Source organism: Musa acuminata, chromosome BXJ1-6, assembly GCF_036884655.1.
Source record: "Musa acuminata AAA Group cultivar baxijiao chromosome BXJ1-6, Cavendish_Baxijiao_AAA, whole genome shotgun sequence".
In the NCBI taxonomy this organism is placed as follows: Eukaryota; Viridiplantae; Streptophyta; class Magnoliopsida; order Zingiberales; family Musaceae; genus Musa; species Musa acuminata.
In genome coordinates this window covers 41,013,273-41,033,099 of record NC_088332.1, presented here as the reverse complement: position 1 = coordinate 41,033,099, position 19,827 = coordinate 41,013,273, and the positions used below count along the sequence as shown (strand labels likewise).

Sequence of the window (19,827 nt, the reverse complement as noted above, 5' to 3'; positions counted from 1 at the left end):
TGACTTTGGGAACATTAAACAAGGATTGACAAGTACTGCGACTCTCAGAATGATAGGAAGTTTATCTCATAATAATGCTTGGGTTAGCAAAAAGGAACGCCACATCTCATCATGGATTGACAACTCTTGCATCTCTCTAAAAGGTCAGAATCGAAAGAAGAGATAGCAGATAGCAGCAAAGATTTCTGCAGCATGCAGCAACAGTGGCTTCTGGGCGGAGGGATCACAAGAGAAGAAGATATGATGCATCATTGCCATCATGAGCCGCAGATCTCCAACCCAACCCATACTTCGCTCGAGAAAGGGAGGGTCTCCCCTCCTTCACCATCGGTACTTAATCTGCCTCTGTTGTTGTGGTAATGATTGGTTTTAGCTAACAGCAAGCTTTGTTGGAAATTGCAGGTCATAAGCAACCCTTCCCGACATGAGTACATCACGCTTCACTTCCCTGCCTTAATGCAGCTTTGTAGCGCCATACCACTTGTTGACCGAGCAACAACTGCAGGTCTAGCCGCAATGATTAGTGATCAAATGATCTCCTATAGCGTTGTTAACCAAACCAAGCTTTGAAGAGAGAGAGAGAGAGAGAGAGAGAGAGAGAGAGAGAGAGAGAGAGTAAATTCTTTGACTTTGTAGGAAAAAGAAAAGCCAATACTATAGTCGGGTATTTGAAAGCTCCAACAAAGACACCATCCTTCCAAATCAACAGTATCTACAGTTGACCCTTCTCTCTATGTTCTATCAACCATCAAAAATCTTATAAAGAAGCACCTCTTCCAGCTCTGCGGAACTCTTCCCTTCCCTCGTCCCATCCCCCACAAACCTCATTCCTTCCCTCTCCAGTGGAGATCGATCATGAGGCCCATGCTGTTCGAACCTCCTTTCACAAGACAGGAGGAGGGAGGAACAGTTGATGATCACAGTCAAGCCATGAGAGCACCCAGTGGCCTCCAAAGCCACTTGGAGCTCAGTCTTGGCATCTCTTCAGACACCATCTTCAACGTCGCGACCGGCAGAGTTGGTGAGAAGCGCCACCGCGGTGGTTCCGGTGAGCTACCTGCAGCATTCCCAGCTCCCAACGGTGACCTTGCGTTGCACCGAAGAGACGAGGCCATGAAGCGCTGGTCTGCAGCTGACATCCACAGTGGATTCGTTCACCCATGGAGCCTTGCTGCCCGGCAACAGAAGGCGGTCCTCGAGCAAGCCCACCGTTCTCCTTCTTTGACAAGGTTGGTACAAGCCACTGCTCCTCTTCCTCGTCCTCCATCTCCATGCATGCTCGTGCATGCAGTTCTGCAAGGATGAACAATGTTGTGCGGCAATTATTATGATCTTGTTCTTGTTAGCTAATTACTATTAATTAGTCAATGAGGGATAGAATCTTCATAGCAGATGCAACTGGATTTGTTTCACATACGTGCAATGATTAGTTGGGATGGTTGGCGCTTCTCTTTCCATTCGCAATGGATTGTTCTTCATGATGGTTGTCCGAAGGAGGACAGATTAGAATGAGTGGCAAACTGGTGGTGCAATGAGTAGACCCTGAGGAGCAGTGGACCACCAGAGGGATATGCATGTAATCATGGTTGACCTCCACCGAGACAGCAGTAAAATTTTTTGGTACATTGTAAAACCGGACCGGACCGAACCGGCAGGTTTAACTGGTCGGACCGCTAATAAAGAATGCAGAACCGGAAAAAACCAACTTTTTATTCCTCAATTTTTTTCCTTCTGCATTAAAATACAAAGGATTTATGGCATCATAGGGATGTCAGTCCGGTCGAGCCGGTATCTGGTTGACAACCCGGCTCAAACCCGGTCTAGTTTGGGAAGATGGGTTGCCAGGATACGCGAGTATAGAGTTATTAGTGTGTCGTCAACTACGTAATCTAATTACTATTGGAGATACTACTGGCACACTCATAGTTCTTTCTTCTCTTTCATTGAGTAGCTATACTGACAAAGTCAACAGATGGTCAGAAGCCAAGCCATGTGTGATGGCGTCTGTTATGGGTCGCCACATTATTGCTTGTTCAGATTTTGCTGTAGTTGCTCACTGGATCTTCACCTTCTACCTGTCAGTTGACTTCCATTACCCTTCTCTCTTCTCATCCACGATCTACCCCATGTGTTACGCTTCTGATGTATGTTATCATGAGCTGCATATGATCTCGCGTTTTACTGTATGGATTACTGTTTCTGCTATCAGAGCTGCGCATCCTGTTGGCTGGCCGCCGGTGCGAGCTTCGCGAAAGAACATAGCGAGTGCGAACTTGGTGAGGGCGGCGGAGATGGATGGAGAGAAGGATGCAAAGAGACCGAAGCTGGGAGAGGGGGAGGCAGCAAAGAGCGAAATCAGATCGAGATCTACGATGTTCGTGAAGGTGAACATGGAAGGGTACGTGTTCGGGAGGAAGATCGACCTCAAAGCCCACGATGGCTACCAGTCACTCTCGCGTGCCCTCTGCAAACTCTTTCGCAACTTCCTCTCCTGTACGTGACCCCTTGTGGATGCATTAGGCTTCGATCTTGCATGCTTTGCATGAGTCCGTCGTCGATAGGTCTTATGGCCTCTTCCTTCTCTCGCTAGATCTTGGCTTTTATTCATGCACCTGTGTTTCAAACTATGTTTCTGCACTTTATTTGAGATGCTAATATAATATAGATTTTTGACATATATAATCTTTTGGTTTCAGAAATGAATAGAAAGAACTCAATTCTCTCTTTTGTTTTTTTCACCAAACAGTGCTACTTTTCTTAAAAATTCATATTATAAACTGATTTTTACAGGTTTCTGTTAATATCATATAGCATAATTCATCTCTACTTACATTTTGATGTGTCTCAGTCTCATCATAGTACATTCATTGAAGCTTTCATTTGAAAAACCTGATGAGTTTCTACAGTTTTTATATATTTGCAACAAACCTTGAATAAAAAGATATTTAAATGATAAAATTGTTCTTTTGAGTTTTTATTTTCCTGATATTTTTAAGAACCAATCATAAGTCCTTTTTTATCCCTTTTTTTTTCAGCTAATTGTTTAGGCAATTCAGAAGAGCAAGATGATGAGGCTGTAGATGATGGCTTCATTCTTCTTTATGAAGATAATGAAGGTGATCAGATGCTTGCTGGTGACATCCCCTGGGAGTATGTAACTTTGGGCTCTCTTTCCTGACTCTTCTGAGAAAATATCAAATGGAAATGGAACATAGTTCAAGTATAATTTTCTCTGTGTAGGTTGTTTATTACATCAGTGAAGAAACTCTACATTGCTCCCAGTCCAAAAAGGAATGATACAGGTGTGGTTATGTGAAACTACATGCTTAAAGTTGGGAAGAGTTCCAAGCATTGGTGAGCAATGAGTTTGTGTATGTTTGGTGCAGGTGGAGAGCCCAAAAAACCTACCTCAAGCAACAATTAGACTACTGAATAGAGGTGGCAGCAGAAATGAAGCACATCATCAACTAACTCTTTTGTTGTGCCTTTGTATCACCTTTGTGTTTAGTGGTAATGGTTTAGTGCTTGTTATTAATATCTGTTTGTAGTATGATGGAAGACCATATATGTTTTAGGGACTTGATCAAATGACAGAGTTAGGGTTTTGAACATGCCAATGGTTTCAAAATAAATGTATTGTATGTCTTTGCTAAAGAAAGTTTTGAGTGCTCTCTCTCTCTCTCTCTCTCTCTCTCTCTAAAAAATAAAAAAAATTATATTAAAAGACATACATAACATTTTCATATAGACTCGAAGCTGAAACTTATCACTTATATAATATAATACACTAACAAATCAGATGTCGTGTATAACCCGCTTTGTTCAAAGAGTCCTGCCTAGATAGAACAAATGATTCAAAGAAAAGAGAAAAGGATAAGAAGAAATATATGTAATAAATATACATCACACAATATCTAATTAAATCAGGGTAAAAGATGTAATGTTTTCTGTATAAGGTAAGCATGAATAAAATGATGGAAGTTCTATGATAATAGCAGCAATAATGAGAAAACCATAAAGAGAACTTAGATATTAAGAGCCCAGTGGATTTCAAGGAAAAATTAAAATAAGGATAATAAAAGAAAGTGATAAATTTTATTGCCAAGTAGTGAATTTATTTTTAATATACAAGATATAAATTTTAAAAATATATAGTAAATCGAGAAAAAAAATTACATTTATATAACAATAAACCTTGGTGAATTTTCATGAAAAGCTGCTGATTTTTCGTTGTCTATAAGAAGTGCTTATGTTTTGGTGAGAACTTTCCTAATAGTTTTCTGATTTTGGTGCTTATGTTTTGCTTATTTATATTTGTACTTATCGAGAGCCCTATATGTTAGAATTTTAGATTTTAACGATGAATTCAATTGATAAATTTATGGACTAATAAGTATTTGAGATAAGTGGCATATGAAAAACTTTGATCATGGACATAAATCATCAAAAAGCAAATCGTTGTAATAGGAGAATCAAACGTTGGACCGGAGAGCATCATGTCAAAGATTGGATGTCAAGTCGAAGGATTGGTTGACGTGTCAGAGGATGGACTTCGTGCCATGAGTTCAGGCATCAGGTCAGAAAGATTTGGTATTACGCCAAAAAGATCATATGTTGTGGGAGATCAGCATGGGATCAAACAATACGTCGAAGAAAAGGACGATGCACCAGAAGTTTGGACGAAGTGTCAGATGAACAGATGACATGTTGATGTTGGACAATGTGCTGAAGGCTTCATGATTATAATTAGAGTAGTTAAATCTTGATAGAAAATGACTTGGAGTCTAATTGAGTTGGTTTTGGGACATAATCATGTCAACTTAATTAGAAGTCAATTAGGCTTGAACTAGGGTGAAATTAGGCCTGTTAAAAGGCCAATTCAGTAACTTGGAGTTAGGCTAGGTGATAGTGCCGTCCAAGCAGGCGGTGGTCCTACCAAAGCCTAGGTTCCTAAGTTGCTAGGCGATGGTACCACTTAAGCAGGCAGTGGTACCGCTAGACTGTCAAGTGGTAGCACCACTAGAGCCCTAGTTTACAATCCTTGTCAAGTAGTAGTATCACATGGCAGAGGTAGTAGTACCTCAAAAACCTGAGGATTTAAAATTTTGGCTCTATTTTTGAAGCTATTTAGGGTCTATAAATACCTCACTTATTCTTGCTTAGTAAAAGTATGAAAACTTATGATTTTAAGTATGTAAACTCTCTTGAAAAGTGTTAAATCTCTTCCTCGAGTTTAGAAGTCATTCTGAGGGAGATGTGAGATCTTTTTATTAAAGAGAGGTATGAAGGTTCTCTCCTAAGCCTATGAAAATGACAAAGAGTTATAATAATGATAGTTGATATTCATTCGTCGAAAAGAAGATCGGTAGTAAAAGCCAATAGCCTCAAGGGAAGAGGAATCGAGAGTTGACATAGGTTAGGACAATTGAACCACTATAAATCTAGTTTGCATTTCTCTTTATGCTTTTGCTTGCTATTACTAACATATTTAGTTGCTCACCACCCTTGCTCATATTCTAAGTTAAACGTATTTTCAATACGTATTTTTTTTATCAAACTTTCAAATAAAAATTGAAAGTACTAATTCAACCCCTCACCCTCCCTCTTTGTGTCTTTACTATCCTAACACGATGAGCTTGATCTTAATGAGAGGAGTAACTAATCCAAAGGCATGCGTATTATACTAGTTATATATTCCAAGTGACAAACACTCGATATCCTAATTTTGAAAAGTTGACCTACAGGTTGATTTTGATAGCTTAAAAATTTTGACCCTACTTCTAGGTTCATCATATCATCATCATGATAAATCAATCAATGCATCGGATTCTTATTAAGCTCGATCCCACAAAAATGCTCTTTAAATAGGCAATTGAACTTAGTGAATTTAACATTTCTTATAAACTAAAGACTATCATCAAAGTATGGCCCTCATCGGCTTTTTGATAGAAACGACTCTAATCGAGGAGATATTTAAAGATGTCAAATGATAGACATTGCATGTAAATTGTCTTGAAAAGCCTGTAAGGGGATGTCTACCAGCATGCCCTATATTTCAATTCTTACGTTACTAATAATGAGACAGAATACAAAGCTCTTTTGTTATAGTTCAAGCTTACTAAAGGCATGAGAATATTATATCTAAAATTATACGATGATTTCCAACTAATTGTTAGCCAAGTCAATGGTGTTTATGAGGCTCGTGACTCTACTATTGTATCCTACCTTGCGAAGGTAAGATTAATGATAATCAACACCTCAAAGTATGAAAAATATATTTTTATTATTTTATAAATATCACATTTATCTTTCGAGTTTGGTAAGAAAGGAGCCGAGAAAATGCTATAAATCAAAGATCATCATTTCAAGTATTGGATCCATTTCAATGATCTAGTCAGACTAATATGTACTGATCAGTATCAATATATTATGTGTTAGTATACTGATATATATATTAATATTTCAAAGAGAAAAAAGATGAAAGGGCGGTGGAACGAAGGAGGAAAATGAATGGGAGAAATAAGAAAAAAGGGGAAGCAATCGAGGAGGAGGGAGAAGAAGAAAAAAGATGGAATGATGGACGGGGAGGAAAAGAGGAGGGAATGTAATGAGAACATTAACGGGTGAGGTCAAATTTATTTATTTTATATAAGATTTGGATCAAACTATCGAAAATAGGAATAATTCGTGTACCTATCCACGTTTGGATCGATAAGTACCACTTATTTCATTTCAGATAAAACAATAATCTTTGATATAAATATTATCACATTTATGTAAAAAGGATGGTGGTATACAAATAAGTTTTAAGCCCGAGCCTTAATTAACTCAAGAAAATGATGATGGTACACAAAGGATGATGACAATTGTTTTTTTTGTTTTAAAGGAGGAGAGGGTTGTGAAAGAAACCATGACAATCATTTTAAACTTATTCACATATTAATCCCATCTCTAGTATAGATAGAGAGAGAAGATTTTCTTTCGATTTTTGGATCTCTTAATATAATTCCATTTTGGCCTCTTATTTCTGCAAGTATAGAACATATATTGTCCAAACAAGACATGATGTGTCGCAAAAGTTTCATTGTTGTTTTGAGCAAGTACAATTTTCAGTAGGGAAGGGCTTCTTTCGAGTTCCTTTTCTAAGCTTGTTGTATGGGGAGTCTTTTGGATGTCTATTCTCGAGCTCTCTCACTCCACAACCATTTGTTGTGTCTTCTTATTAGGCCAAGTTGCCATGCTCTTTTCCAAGTGCATCTGCTCTACTTTACAAGATTCATTGAGCACACTTCTTTACAGGACAAGTCGTTCTTGCGTAACGAAACCCATTTCTTCCTGAATTATTGCCTTATTTTTCGGATGTAGGACTGCAATTTGCAGAACATTGTAATACCAACACAAACTACTGCGGACTGTGCGGTGGCTGCTCCTTTCTACTAAAGCTCAGTGGTGTTCCAGTTCAGCATCATCATCAACTAAAGGTGTGCAGGGGGACACTTTGCTTTGCCTTTGCATGGTGATTCCAAAAGATGGGCTTGTCATTTTATTACAACCAATAATTTCTCTCTTCTTGATCGGTTTTCCTCTCTTTACTGCTTGCTTGTCTTCCGGTGGAGCCTATCACAAGGCAGGCAAGCAGTGAATAAGAACGAGAAGAAGCAGCCATGATTGGTGGTTAGCTAAGCTCGGATCTTCTTCTACTAATTGGAAATCCAGATGAGTATCGATGACAACTACAAGTCACATTTACGAGCTAGACTCAAATATATATCATTCGATTTTTTTATATTTATTAATATAAAATTATTGTTTTAAATTTTTTTTAATCTTCTACTCATATATGAATATCTTCTGATATTTGATCCATTTATCATTAATGGATTTTTAACATGATATCAGAGCCAAGTTCATAAATAAGAAAAACGAGTCTAAAAAATATTAATCCTATGCCAAGTCAAATGATTTACACCGTCGAACAAATTATGATTATGAGCAAAGTTGAACTACCCTTATAAGTAAGGGGTAGATAATTGAATAACACATAAATCGAAAAAGAATGTTAGAAGATATTCATGTATAAAGAGAATATCAACAAAGATGACTAAGAGAATAATCTCCTACATTGTCAAATGATATATATTTGAGTCTATCTCATAATCTAACAATTTAAATTTTTGGATAGGAAATCTGATTATAATGTCACCAATTTTGTCCACAACTATAACTTGGTCCACACTGTAATCTTTGATTGTTTGGTACGATTAATTTTGTTTATACCATAAGCTTAATCTTATTATCAATCTCAACTTGGCACAAATGATTTCTATGATGGATTTTATTTAATCATGACTCTGATTGGAAAAAAAAGAAAAGAAATAAGGATAATTTAAGCCAACAAGTGGTATCATATAGAGTGAGTAAAAATAATAATAATTAAAAAAATCTGATTGAAAAAGAAAAGAGGAAAGAGAAATTAGGATGACTAAGAAAAAAAAACAACAAAAGATATTTGAGCCAACAAGGAAAGAGAAATTAGGATGACTAAGAAAAAAAAACAACAAAAGATATTTGAGCCAACAGTACATCTACTGTTACCTACAAGATCTGATCCACTTCCACGTACTTTAAGAATGAGGATGGATTTGATTTCAAAGAATGACCAGCTAAACTGTTCCAGTAATACAAACGCAGCAGCTTCAGCAAACTGCTTTGGCACTACTCTTCAATGTGTGAGATATAGATTGAGATGATGCGGGAAGAGTAGTTCCACTGGGATTGGAGTATAATGGAGCAATTACCATGATATGGTAGCTATGACATAATTCACCTTCAGAATCAAATCCTTCTAATAGTATATTGTGATGCTTGGATCATCAAAATGATGATGAGATACATAAAAGAAACTTACTTGAAGGAGTCAGTGTGTTCGGAGAAGTTGAATTAAACCAAGAAGCATGTTTGAAAGAAAATAATGTTGAAAAATCATATAGTTGGATACATATATTTTATTACGATATATAATTTTATTTTTGTCAATGGAATACACAAAGCTTGTTTTGAGTGGTCAAATGTTATCTGGTTAAATATATAAATTTTATTAGGGCATATAAATTTTCTGTTGGAAATGGAATACATGAAGCTATACTAAAGCCAAAAAATATCTAGTATTTTGTTTTATATATATACTATATATCTAGAAAATATCTAGCAAGAAATATATATATATATATATATATATATATATATATATATATATAGCGTCTCTTTTTTTAATGATCATTTTATCCCGATCGAGCATTCATTGCTTGGTTGTGCCTTCACTTCATCGTCTTTCTTCATCTTGAATAATTGCTCGAAGTCCTCGATCGAGGACCTATAACTTGTAAGCTCACCCTCTCACTTTACTCGTAGCTCATGTTATTGTTCACGGACCTAGCCTCTCCTTTCACTCATAGTCTTTATTGTCGATCATAAGGAAAAAGTAAGGAAACTTGTTCTCGGCCACAAGCGAGGAAGGAGAGAAAGCGATTGCACCCCTCACTATCGGTCTCATGAGGTAGCTCCCACAAGCCTCTCTCACATCATGGGTAAAAAAGGAGAGGAGGTGATTTACATGCCCTCACCATTGGCCATAGGGGAGGAAGGAGAAAGGAGGCACATGCGTTTGTCGTCGTCATATCGTGGGAGGGTTACGGGTGAGGTATGTAGCGACCGGCTCAATAAGATCAGTGAAAATAACCCTCGTGAGCTGATACGTCTGACAAAAGAATGAACAAAATGATCGTTTCATATATATATATAATGAGATATTTACATAGAAAAATAAGTCTAGGTTGCAAACTAGTTGGCTATGTCACTACTTCCTAATTTTAGGAGAGCAAGCTAATCTATAATTTTCTTTTAATAAGGAGGTTCAAATATTCTTTTTATTGAATGAAATATTAGTTTTAATCGGGTCTCTTATTAGTATTAGATTAACTATACTAATGATTATTACCATGTGACTTAATTGGATAACCAATCTATTATGTTGATCGATCAAAATCATTAACATAAAACACTCAAACTCAAATTAAGAATAGTATATCTATCAGATATTTATAAAGTAATTTTAGTTTTTATCCACTTTTCGACTAATTCAAAATTTGACGTAATTGATAGCTAAAATATTATCTTATATAAAAGCTTTTGCGCACCCCTTCATGCCAACGAAGGTACAAATATGATTCGGGGAGGATCACTGGGCAAAGTGGAGCACCCATCAGGTAAAGGCCGGAATCGGCTGGCCGACGCAGACTCCATTGGCGACATAATTAAAAGCAAAAGCCCGTGATGTTGAAAGCTTCACCTCAGCAGATGGGTGTGTGTTGTCTGAGTCTGACATATGCTCACTCGACTTTGCTGGATTCTGCCTATTTGTTCCATCAATCTGGTCACAGTATGAAGCATTTATTTTGATACGAAGATTTCACCAAATCTTCATGAGCATTCGTCTCATTTTTATTCCAAGTGGATGCCTACGTTACGTGTCCAACATTGCTTGGTGTATAGGTAAGAAGAAGGTGAAGGAGGCATTTCACCGGAATCACAACGACGTGGTGGTGTGATTCTTGTGGGGGTATTTTTCTTCTATTTATCTTCTTTGTAATATCATAATGGACTGCCCTGTGATGCCCACACAAATATGTTTGTTTTTTGGGGGGATTGATGCTTGTTAACTAATATTTATTCTTATTCTATAAAAAAATAAAAAGGCTACAAGAGCTCAAAGCTTAGTTTATGTGAGTCGCAATTATAAGCTTCTAATCCGACTAGAGAATTAGTACCTCAATCTTATTGTATATTTTATAAAATATTATTTAGCATGTTATGATTTGATCTTATGAGATTAATGATTGAACCACTTATCTAAATTAATAATGATATATCGATCATATAAGTCCACGTAAATTTTAATCCACTTCCGATATATATAATAAATTTTAGTCGACATAAAAATAAAAAATGGTTTTGATAATACATAATATATTTTTTGGTTTGATCAACACCTTTTAATTTTTGCTAGCTAAAGAACAGTAGAATTCTGTGGAATTGATCTTGAGGTGATAAGATCAAGCATATTATTTCAGCTTAATTATTACTGTACATTAATTGACTTTTTTTCCCATTTTATTTTCAGAAATAACTCAGGTAAATGGTTCTAAAAAAAAAAATCATTTCAAAACAAATTAAATGAGTACAAGAAAATAAAAATACAAAAGATGATAGTTAGACCATTTTGCTTCATAATTACCTCAACAATGATCTGAACAAATCTCTCATCATTTCCTTCTCTCTGAACTTACACCAGCACAAACTGCACAGCATAAAGCCTAACCCTCTCTCTCTCTAGCTCTCTCTCTCCCCCCTTTCTTTCATATCATCCTTGCAATGAATCATTGCTAGACTAAGTTTTAAGTAGAATTCATGGAATTATAAGATGTAGAACTCTTTTGCTGCAAATACAAGGCTCAACCACTAAGAGGTGTTAAACACAGGACTGTGAGACAAGGACATCACCTCAAGGTGGCAGAAAAAAGGTATGGATAAACTCCAGTGGGATTATGGTGGTTGAAGTTACTCAAAGTAGTAGTTGCCTGATTGTCCAATTGTATTATAGTGGGATTATGAATTCATCTCCTCGGATACTGATTGGTTTACTTGTCTTCTAATAATGCAACTCTTTTCCCCTTCCCTTTACTGATCCAACTGCGGTCCCTCTGTCCCTTAGTGGTGACCAAGCTTTTCAATGTTAGCCTTTTCCTGAGAAATATCAAGTGGAAGAATCAATGGGGTTCATTTGCACTAGTGTCGGATCTCATGATGCATGCACTATATATTGCATCTACTCCGTCACATGTTTGGTAGTCTCAGATCTCTTCCCTTCTGCTTCCATCCATTGCTGAGATCAAGAGAAAGGCTTATGGACAAAAGTATAGCGAGGGACATTGAGCATGGAGACCATAAAAGACAAGGTAGCATGGCTCTGGGACATGAGAATTAACTGGTTTGCATGCTTTCAAGTATGACATGGCATCTTACCATGTCATTGAATTAATCTTGCTCTGATCTCTTGGAGTGCAGGAACGGTGTGGACTGCCACGGCACACATCGTCGCCGCGTTGATCGGCTCCGGCGTGTTGGCGTTAGCATGGAGTGTTGCTCAACTGGGATGGGTCGTCGGCCCTCTCGTCCTCCTTGGCTTCTCCTGTATCACCTACTACACCTCAGCCCTCCTTGCCAACTGCTACAGGTTCCCTGATCCCATCACCGGAACGATAAATCGCGCATACATTGACGCCGTTAGATCATATTTAGGTGAGTTTTCTGTACTGGTGCTGACTGCTTTCGCTGCTTCACCGAGCAGAGATGACTAACAAAGCTGTTGCCTCCACTGAAGGTCCTAAGCATGTGTTCTTCTGTGGCTGTGCTCAGTACGTAAACCTATGGGGAACGCTGGTGGGCTACACTATCACGGCCAGTACAAGCATGATGTGAGAGATGCTCCTTCTGTTGCATCAAACTTAGATTCGTTCTGTCAATGATGATGTTCTCTGCTTTCTTTCCGAAGCGCGGTGAAGCGGGCCAACTGCTTCCACCGAAACGGGCACAGCGCGAGGTGTGATGCGTCCGGCAACACGCTCATGGTGGTGTTCGGCCTGTTCCAGCTGGTGCTGTCGCAGTTCCCGAGCTTGGAGAACATCACGTGGCTGTCGGTTGTGGCGGTGGCCACCTCCTTCTGCTACTCCTTCATCGGCCTCGGTCTGTGCGTCGGCAAATGGGCGTCGCATGGTGAGTTCAGAGGCACGTTGGGAGGCACCACCGCTGCCGCCCCCAGCCAGAAGGTGTTCGATGTGCTGCTGGCGCTGGGGAACGTCGCGTTTGCTTACACCTTTGCGGATGTCTTGATCGAGATCCAAGTGCGTCTTTGAACCATCTGCTATCACGAACACATCAAGAAGTGCTGATGCTGCAATGGCATACATCGATTAATTGCAGGACACATTGAAGTCACCTCCTCCCGAGAACAAGTCGATGAAAAGGGCGACCTTCAGCGGAATTGGGCTCACCACCGTCTTCTACCTCCTGCTCGGATGCATAGGCTATGCTGCGTTCGGTAACGATGCTCCCGGCAACATTCTAACCGGATTTGGATTCTACGAGCCCTTCTGGCTCGTCGACATCGCCAACATCTGCGTCGTTGTCCATCTCATCGGGGCGTATCAGGTGAAGAAGAAGCACACTACCGTCGTTGTCCATCTCATCTCCTTCCTGAAAGCATGGATTGACCATTTGGTTGCTGGGAAACGTTGATTCAGGTCTACGCGCAACCAATCTTTGCGAGGTTCGAGGACTATCTCGCGTTCCACTGGCCGGACAACAAGTTCATCCACAGGACCTACTCGGTGCCGCTGCCGGTCAAGGAGGTGGGCTCGTGGAGCTTCACGCTGTCGAAGCTGGTCCTGAGAACCATTTTCATCATGTTCACGACGCTGGTCGCCATGTTGCTGCCCTTCTTCAACGCTGTGCTGGGACTCATCGGTGCTCTGGGCTTCTGGCCACTGGCCGTTTACTTCCCTCTGGGCATGCACATGGCGCAGGAGAGGATCAAACGAGGGGCACCCAAATGGTTTCTGCTGCAGGGGCTCAGCTTCTTCTGTTTTCTCATCTCCATTGCTGCCAGCATTGGCTCTGTGGCAGATATAGTGCACAATCTCAAGGCAGCTGCTCCTTTCAAGACTTCATACTAGTGTAGAATGGTGATGAAGCTACGTCTGATCAGTACTCTCCTTTCTATCCGAGCTTGTTCTGTGAGGGAAAGCATGATGATGATGATGATGAGCCAATTCTGCTGCTTAGTAGATCTGAAACAACAATGCTTCTCAATTTTAACCCAGAAATCATCAATCGGTTGTGCACTCCATATGATCATTTCACAACTTCCATTAACAGTTACATACTATCTATCACCTATATATATCTCAAAAAATTATACGAGATGTTCTTCGTTTCGTTCAGCTCCAGTTATGCACTCCCTTTCGTTCTCATCGATGATCTATCGGTGAAATAAACCAAAAGGAAGATTCGAGAAGAAACGAGAATCTCACGTTACGTGTAGTGATAGGATTGATTACAAAATATAGATTATATATATAATATAAATATACCTAATATCCATCGCTTTCATAGCTCAGTTGGTTAGAGCACCCGTTTAGTAAGCGGGAGGTCTTGAGTTCGAATCTCAATGAAAGCAGGCTTTTCTTGGCCATATTTGACATGGCTCGCTGAAGAAGAACATATCAGATCTGATCTGATGCCCCACTTTGCTGAAGAACAACAAAGGAAGAAAGGCAATGCAGTGACCATTTGGGGAAGAAGTAAGACGATAAATTTCGTGCTTCTTTTTCTTCTTTTTACCCTTTCTTCTTATATTAGTACAAGATCAAGAGTGAAGATTAAAGACGAAAAAATCACTGAAGGGATGATGACTGCTCTCTACAGAATAGCCTCAGCTGCAACATGCTTAGAGGAAGAAGTGAAACTGAGGTGGTTGTCTTCACCATGGAGACCAGATGGTGGTGGATTAGCTGATAGAGATCGACTGCCAGAGTACCATCTCGAGCAGAGAAGGTAGCTGAAGAAGTTGACAAGGCTGAGGGCAGCCAGTAGCCAGTAGAAGAGGTCCAACCTATCCTTGTTGAGGTCATTGTCGCTTAGCCACCCATCCCTGGATGAGCTCGATGTGATCCTGTTCACGAGCGACACGAGAAGGGAGCTCAAGTAGAACCCGAAGGAGTAGGAGCAGTAGGTCATGGCCGTCAAGAAGGACTGCATCCCTGCCGTTGACTGCTTGTAGAAGAACTCGATGAGACCCACGGCCGTGAACATCTCCGACAGCCCGAAGATGAGGAACTGCGGGGCGATCCAAATGATGGAGAGCTGCTCGCCGGAGTCGACGTACGCCTCCCTCCTCTTCTTCTCGATCACGGCTGCGGCAACCATGGAGAAGGTGACGGTGAAGAGGCCGACACCGATGCGCTGCAGGGGAGCGATCCCGGAGTCGTCTCCCGTGAGCCTTCGGGCCAGAGGGACGAAGCATGTCTCGTAGAGGGGGACGAGTAGGATGAGCATGATGTAGGGGATGGCTTGGAGCGACGCGGGCGGGACTTGGAAGGACTTGGCGGGTCGGGTGTTCATGGCGCTCCCTTGTTGGACTGAGAAGGTCTGCAGCTGCGCCAGGACGGTGTTGAAGATTATGGTGCATGCAAAGATGGGGATCACCGAGACGATGATCTTGACCTGCTCCACTTCTGCAGCAGTGCACAGGAAGAAAGGCAATGCAGTGACCATTTGGGGAAGAAGTAAGACGATAAATTTCGTGCTTCTTTTTCTTCTTTTTACCCTTTCTTCTTATATTAGTACAAGATCAAGAGTGAAGATTAAAGACGAAAAAATCACTGAAGGGATGATGACTGCTCTCTACAGAATAGCCTCAGCTGCAACATGCTTAGAGGAAGAAGTGAAACTGAGGTGGTTGTCTTCACCATGGAGACCAGATGGTGGTGGATTAGCTGATAGAGATCGACTGCCAGAGTACCATCTCGAGCAGAGAAGGTAGCTGAAGAAGTTGACAAGGCTGAGGGCAGCCAGTAGCCAGTAGAAGAGGTCCAACCTATCCTTGTTGAGGTCATTGTCGCTTAGCCACCCATCCCTGGATGAGCTCGATGTGATCCTGTTCACGAGCGACACGAGAAGGGAGCTCAAGTAGAACCCGAAGGAGTAGGAGCAGTAGGTCATGGCCGTCAAGAAGGACTGCATCCCTGCCGTTGACTGCTTGTAGAAGAACTCGATGAGACCCACGGCCGTGAACATCTCCGACAGCCCGAAGATGAGGAACTGCGGGGCGATCCAAATGATGGAGAGCTGCTCGCCGGAGTCGACGTACGCCTCCCTCCTCTTCTTCTCGATCACGGCTGCGGCAACCATGGAGAAGGTGACGGTGAAGAGGCCGACACCGATGCGCTGCAGGGGAGCGATCCCGGAGTCGTCTCCCGTGAGCCTTCGGGCCAGAGGGACGAAGCATGTCTCGTAGAGGGGGACGAGTAGGATGAGCATGATGTAGGGGATGGCTTGGAGCGACGCGGGCGGGACTTGGAAGGACTTGGCGGGTCGGGTGTTCATGGCGCTCCCTTGTTGGACTGAGAAGGTCTGCAGCTGCGCCAGGACGGTGTTGAAGATTATGGTGCATGCAAAGATGGGGATCACCGAGACGATGATCTTGACCTGCTCCACTTCTGCAGCAGTGCACAGCCTCCATGCGCCCTCCTTCACGTTGGATCCATCTTGAGCTTTGATGCAGGCTTTGTCCAAGAACCTTCACGCCAAAAACTAGCAGCAATTACAGATCCTGAAACGATCACCATCCTTACAACATGAGCATGATCAATCCGGAGCTGGAAGTGCTCACCTGAGCTTGTTGCCAACAAACGAAGAGGGTTCGAGGCCACTGATAGCGAGGTGTTCGGGTGGACCGATGTGGCTTCTCTGGAGCACTTCAGAAGTAGAAGGGCAGACTTGCTTTCTCTTGGTGAATGCAGCTACAAACACCTGCAGATGTGTCTATCCATAGGTCAAGCTAATAGAAGAACAGATCAAAGAAGGAGAACATAGACTTTTAGACGGTAAGACTGTCATCTCTGTTAAGTGTGTCATCATCTATCAGACACACAGTAATTACATCATATCTTAGAGAAGTTTGGGCTCAAGAAAAAGTTGGAGTGTGGCTTTCAGTGGTCTCTGACAGAAGATAAATAGTTACATATATGTGATAAAGCTGCTCTGCAAAGAACACATATTTGGTCACTTGCAGGTTTTGCTGATTTGGTATGAGCACTATCCCAAATTTGTCCCATGAATGTTAAAGCTTCCTGTTACTACAAACTTGAATCTTTAGGCAAAATATGTGTAGAAATAAGAAAATTAAAACTTCAATCAGAATGCTCCATACACTACTAAAATAAATTCTTGGGGTTGACTGACTCTTCTGTTTGTGATAGACTGGAGAATCTACATGCTGTCATCAATCACTCTTGTCTATCATTAATGAATGATGCCCAATGTCAATGGTAAATAGGGAAAACTGAGCTAAGAAGGAACTAAAATTTGCTTTGTCCTGGATGCCTGAGCAAGTTGAGGGACAAGAGTAATGCTATATCATTTTCATAGGCAAATTAACAGAGATACAGACTATAGACACTGATGAAGAAGATTCTTAGACTGTTGCTTGACAATGACAGAAACACCAGAAAGGAAATCTACCAATTATTCAAGCATAAATTTAGGAGTGCAGGCATTGGAAGATTTTATAACAATGATCCAAAGAGTAGTATGTTTATGCTCTGCAAAATTAAGCATGCAAGAAGATGAAGTCTTGAATCATACCCTGGCAATTGGGGTAAAGATGCTGCCTTGTGGGGGCTTGTTCCTGTAGAAGAAGGCACCGCAGATCAAGATGACAAGCCCCACTGCCATGGCAGCTGCTGATACACCAAAGCCTACGTCCATCCCCGACCTTGTCTGAACCCAAACAAGGACAGTGAGAGCAATGAGCTCCCCCACGGAGAAGCTGAAGTAAGCTGTGTTGAAGTAGGTGGAGAGCTTCTTCGACTGATCCGGGTCATCTTTCCCAAACTGGTCAGCACCGTGGGAGATCATGTTAGGCTTCAGGCAACCACTGCCCAAGGCCACCAAGTAGAGAGCAAGAAAGAAGACAGTGGCCTTGAAGCCATTGGCCTCCATGCAGTGATCCTCCTTGGAGATCATGTTGCAGGGGGGTGGCCTCAGCTGAGGAAGATGTGCTTGGATTGATAGGAGTATGAAGCCCTGTACAAACCAAACGGAATCAGAAACACTTTGGACTGCATACTACATGTTTCTTAATCTTCATTTCTCTGTACTCTATTGGACTCCATCTTCTTCACGCTAAATGGGCTCTAGTCTTAGTTCTTTACAGCGATGGCAGCTAAAGGTGGAGAATTCAAGTTAGAAACAGTGGATGATTTCCTACTATTCTCTTGTGAATGGAAATACTGTATGCAAAAAAGATTCTGTCAGTGACACCTTGTGATGTCACCTTCACTTGTATTCTTTGTTTAGCTAAAAAAACAGTAAGAATACAAATCATTTTCCTTTAGTCAATAATTGGACATTGTCACCTTCACTTGTCTTTTTGGATGGCTAGAAAACAGGAAGAAGACAGATCATTTTCCCTTGCTTATTAATTGAGAATCAAAGAACACATGGACACCTTTTGTGGTGGTGTCACCTTCACTTGTATTTTTGGATGGTCAAAAAAAAGGAAGAATATATAGATCATTTTCCTTTACTCAATTGGGAATCAAATCACATATAGATACACTTTTGTGTTGTCAGCTTCACTTGTATTTTTGGATGGCTGAAAATCTTGGAAGAATATAAACCTTTTTTTGTTTGTTTGTTTGATTGATTGATTGAGAATCATATGGATGGATAAAATGATGCTGTGTGATGAGAAATGAGACTTACTGAGAGCTCCACAAATCCAAATATTAGCATAGTCCAGAAGCTCCCCAGATAAGAGTCAGAGAGGAATCCTCCAAGCAGGGACAGCAAGAAAACAGTCCCTATGAAGTTGGTCACTATGTTGGCTGATTTCGACAAAGGGAAATGCATCTCATTGAAGACATAGGTTATGAGGTTGTTCCCCACAGCAGCAATTGCCATGATCTCAAATGCTTGAATGGCTGGAGAAGAAGAGTTGGAAGCATTAGTTTAGTTGCATTCACAGTACAAAGGAAGAACCGCAGTGAGCAAAGTGCTACTGAAGCTACTATATATTCTCAGTATTCTAATATTATAAGGTACCAAAGACCATCTCAAGGTTTCTGAATCTAAGCATTAAGTGGATGGCTTGTAGATTCCAGCACAGAACAAGCCAACAAGCATAGCTGCCAATATCTTTCCATGAAACTAGTACCTCAAGAACATCTTGTACAAATATTTACAAGCAAAGTGCCAACTGATATCCATAACTCAAATTCATAAGAGAGAGAGAGAGAGAGAGAGAGAGAGAGAGAGAGAGAGAGAGACCTAATACAAAGACAGCAGCTCTCATGCCACCATGCTTTTTGGGGCTGCATGGTTTGTCTCTCCAATCAACAAAGACTTGAGCAAGCATGGAATCCCCATTGGAATTCTGACCTGACTGTATGTCCATGATCTCTCTTTTCCAAAATCTCTCACAAAAACACTTCCTTTCCTCTGCCCCTCAACAGGAGAGACTCTCTTGGAAATATTACAACCAATTGTACAAGAGACAGCTCCCCTTCCTAGAGGACTTCAGTAGCTTCTCTATGGCAAGCTGATGCACTTATTTATAATAGTCTGCTCTGGGGAGTGAGAGGGAGGGGGGATGGGGGCAGAGCAGTGGTGGAGCTTTTTGATGGTGTGATGTGGCTCTCTTGGGTGAAAGGATTTGTGGTTTGAACAGTCCATGGCAAATGGGAGTCTCTGTTGGAGGGTCAGAATTTTGTTGTGCTTTTGAATGTGTAAAGTGGGGAAGCAGCAAAAGAACTGTTCTCCCACACACACACTTCTTGTGATTCAACAGTTCACTTGATTATTGATTCCTCATACCATCCAAAAGTATCAATCACCTGGTTTTCTCATCAAGCTGAACATGAACTGAATGATCACAACTATATTTCCTCAAAGCCCTTTTTTTAGCTGTAAAATTGATTCCAACATTGG

The 19,827-nt window shown here is 40.8% G+C and overlaps 4 protein-coding genes and 1 non-coding gene across 5 annotated transcripts; 3 read left to right on the top strand and 2 right to left on the bottom strand.

Annotated features, from left to right (window-relative positions):
* Positions 1-733: 733 nt before the first annotated feature.
* LOC135677843 (auxin-responsive protein IAA25-like) lies at positions 734-3,611 on the top strand. The gene is made up of 5 exons (XM_065190251.1): positions 734-1,229; positions 2,210-2,493; positions 3,036-3,150; positions 3,241-3,302; positions 3,387-3,611. Exons 1-5 carry the CDS (start codon positions 856-858, stop codon positions 3,422-3,424), a joined length of 873 nt encoding a protein of 290 aa, XP_065046323.1. The 5' UTR covers positions 734-855; the 3' UTR covers positions 3,425-3,611.
* An 8,272-nt stretch (positions 3,612-11,883) lies between these two features.
* Positions 11,884-13,961, top strand: LOC135677842 (amino acid permease 6-like). Its single transcript, XM_065190250.1, has 6 exons — positions 11,884-12,014; positions 12,124-12,357; positions 12,440-12,533; positions 12,611-12,959; positions 13,039-13,266; positions 13,359-13,961. The coding sequence occupies exons 1-6, from the start codon at positions 11,897-11,899 to the stop codon at positions 13,788-13,790; spliced, it is 1,455 nt and encodes a 484-aa protein (XP_065046322.1). The 5' UTR covers positions 11,884-11,896; the 3' UTR covers positions 13,791-13,961.
* A 258-nt stretch (positions 13,962-14,219) lies between these two features.
* On the top strand, positions 14,220-14,293 carry TRNAT-AGU (transfer RNA threonine (anticodon AGU)). The gene has a single exon. It is a non-coding gene; the product is annotated as a tRNA-Thr (tRNA).
* Positions 14,294-14,405: 112 nt separating this feature from the next.
* Positions 14,406-15,405, bottom strand: LOC135677013 (protein NRT1/ PTR FAMILY 4.4-like). The gene has a single exon (XM_065188850.1). It carries the CDS (start codon positions 15,388-15,390, stop codon positions 14,536-14,538), a length of 855 nt encoding a protein of 284 aa, XP_065044922.1. The 5' UTR covers positions 15,391-15,405; the 3' UTR covers positions 14,406-14,535.
* Positions 15,390-19,404, bottom strand: LOC135677012 (protein NRT1/ PTR FAMILY 4.4-like). Its single transcript, XM_065188848.1, has 5 exons — positions 19,168-19,404; positions 18,604-18,821; positions 17,482-17,922; positions 16,508-16,647; positions 15,390-16,414 (listed from the first exon to the last, which is right to left on the bottom strand). The coding sequence occupies exons 1-5, from the start codon at positions 19,292-19,294 to the stop codon at positions 15,520-15,522; spliced, it is 1,821 nt and encodes a 606-aa protein (XP_065044920.1). The 5' UTR covers positions 19,295-19,404; the 3' UTR covers positions 15,390-15,519.
* Between the last annotated feature and the right edge of the window lie 423 nt (positions 19,405-19,827).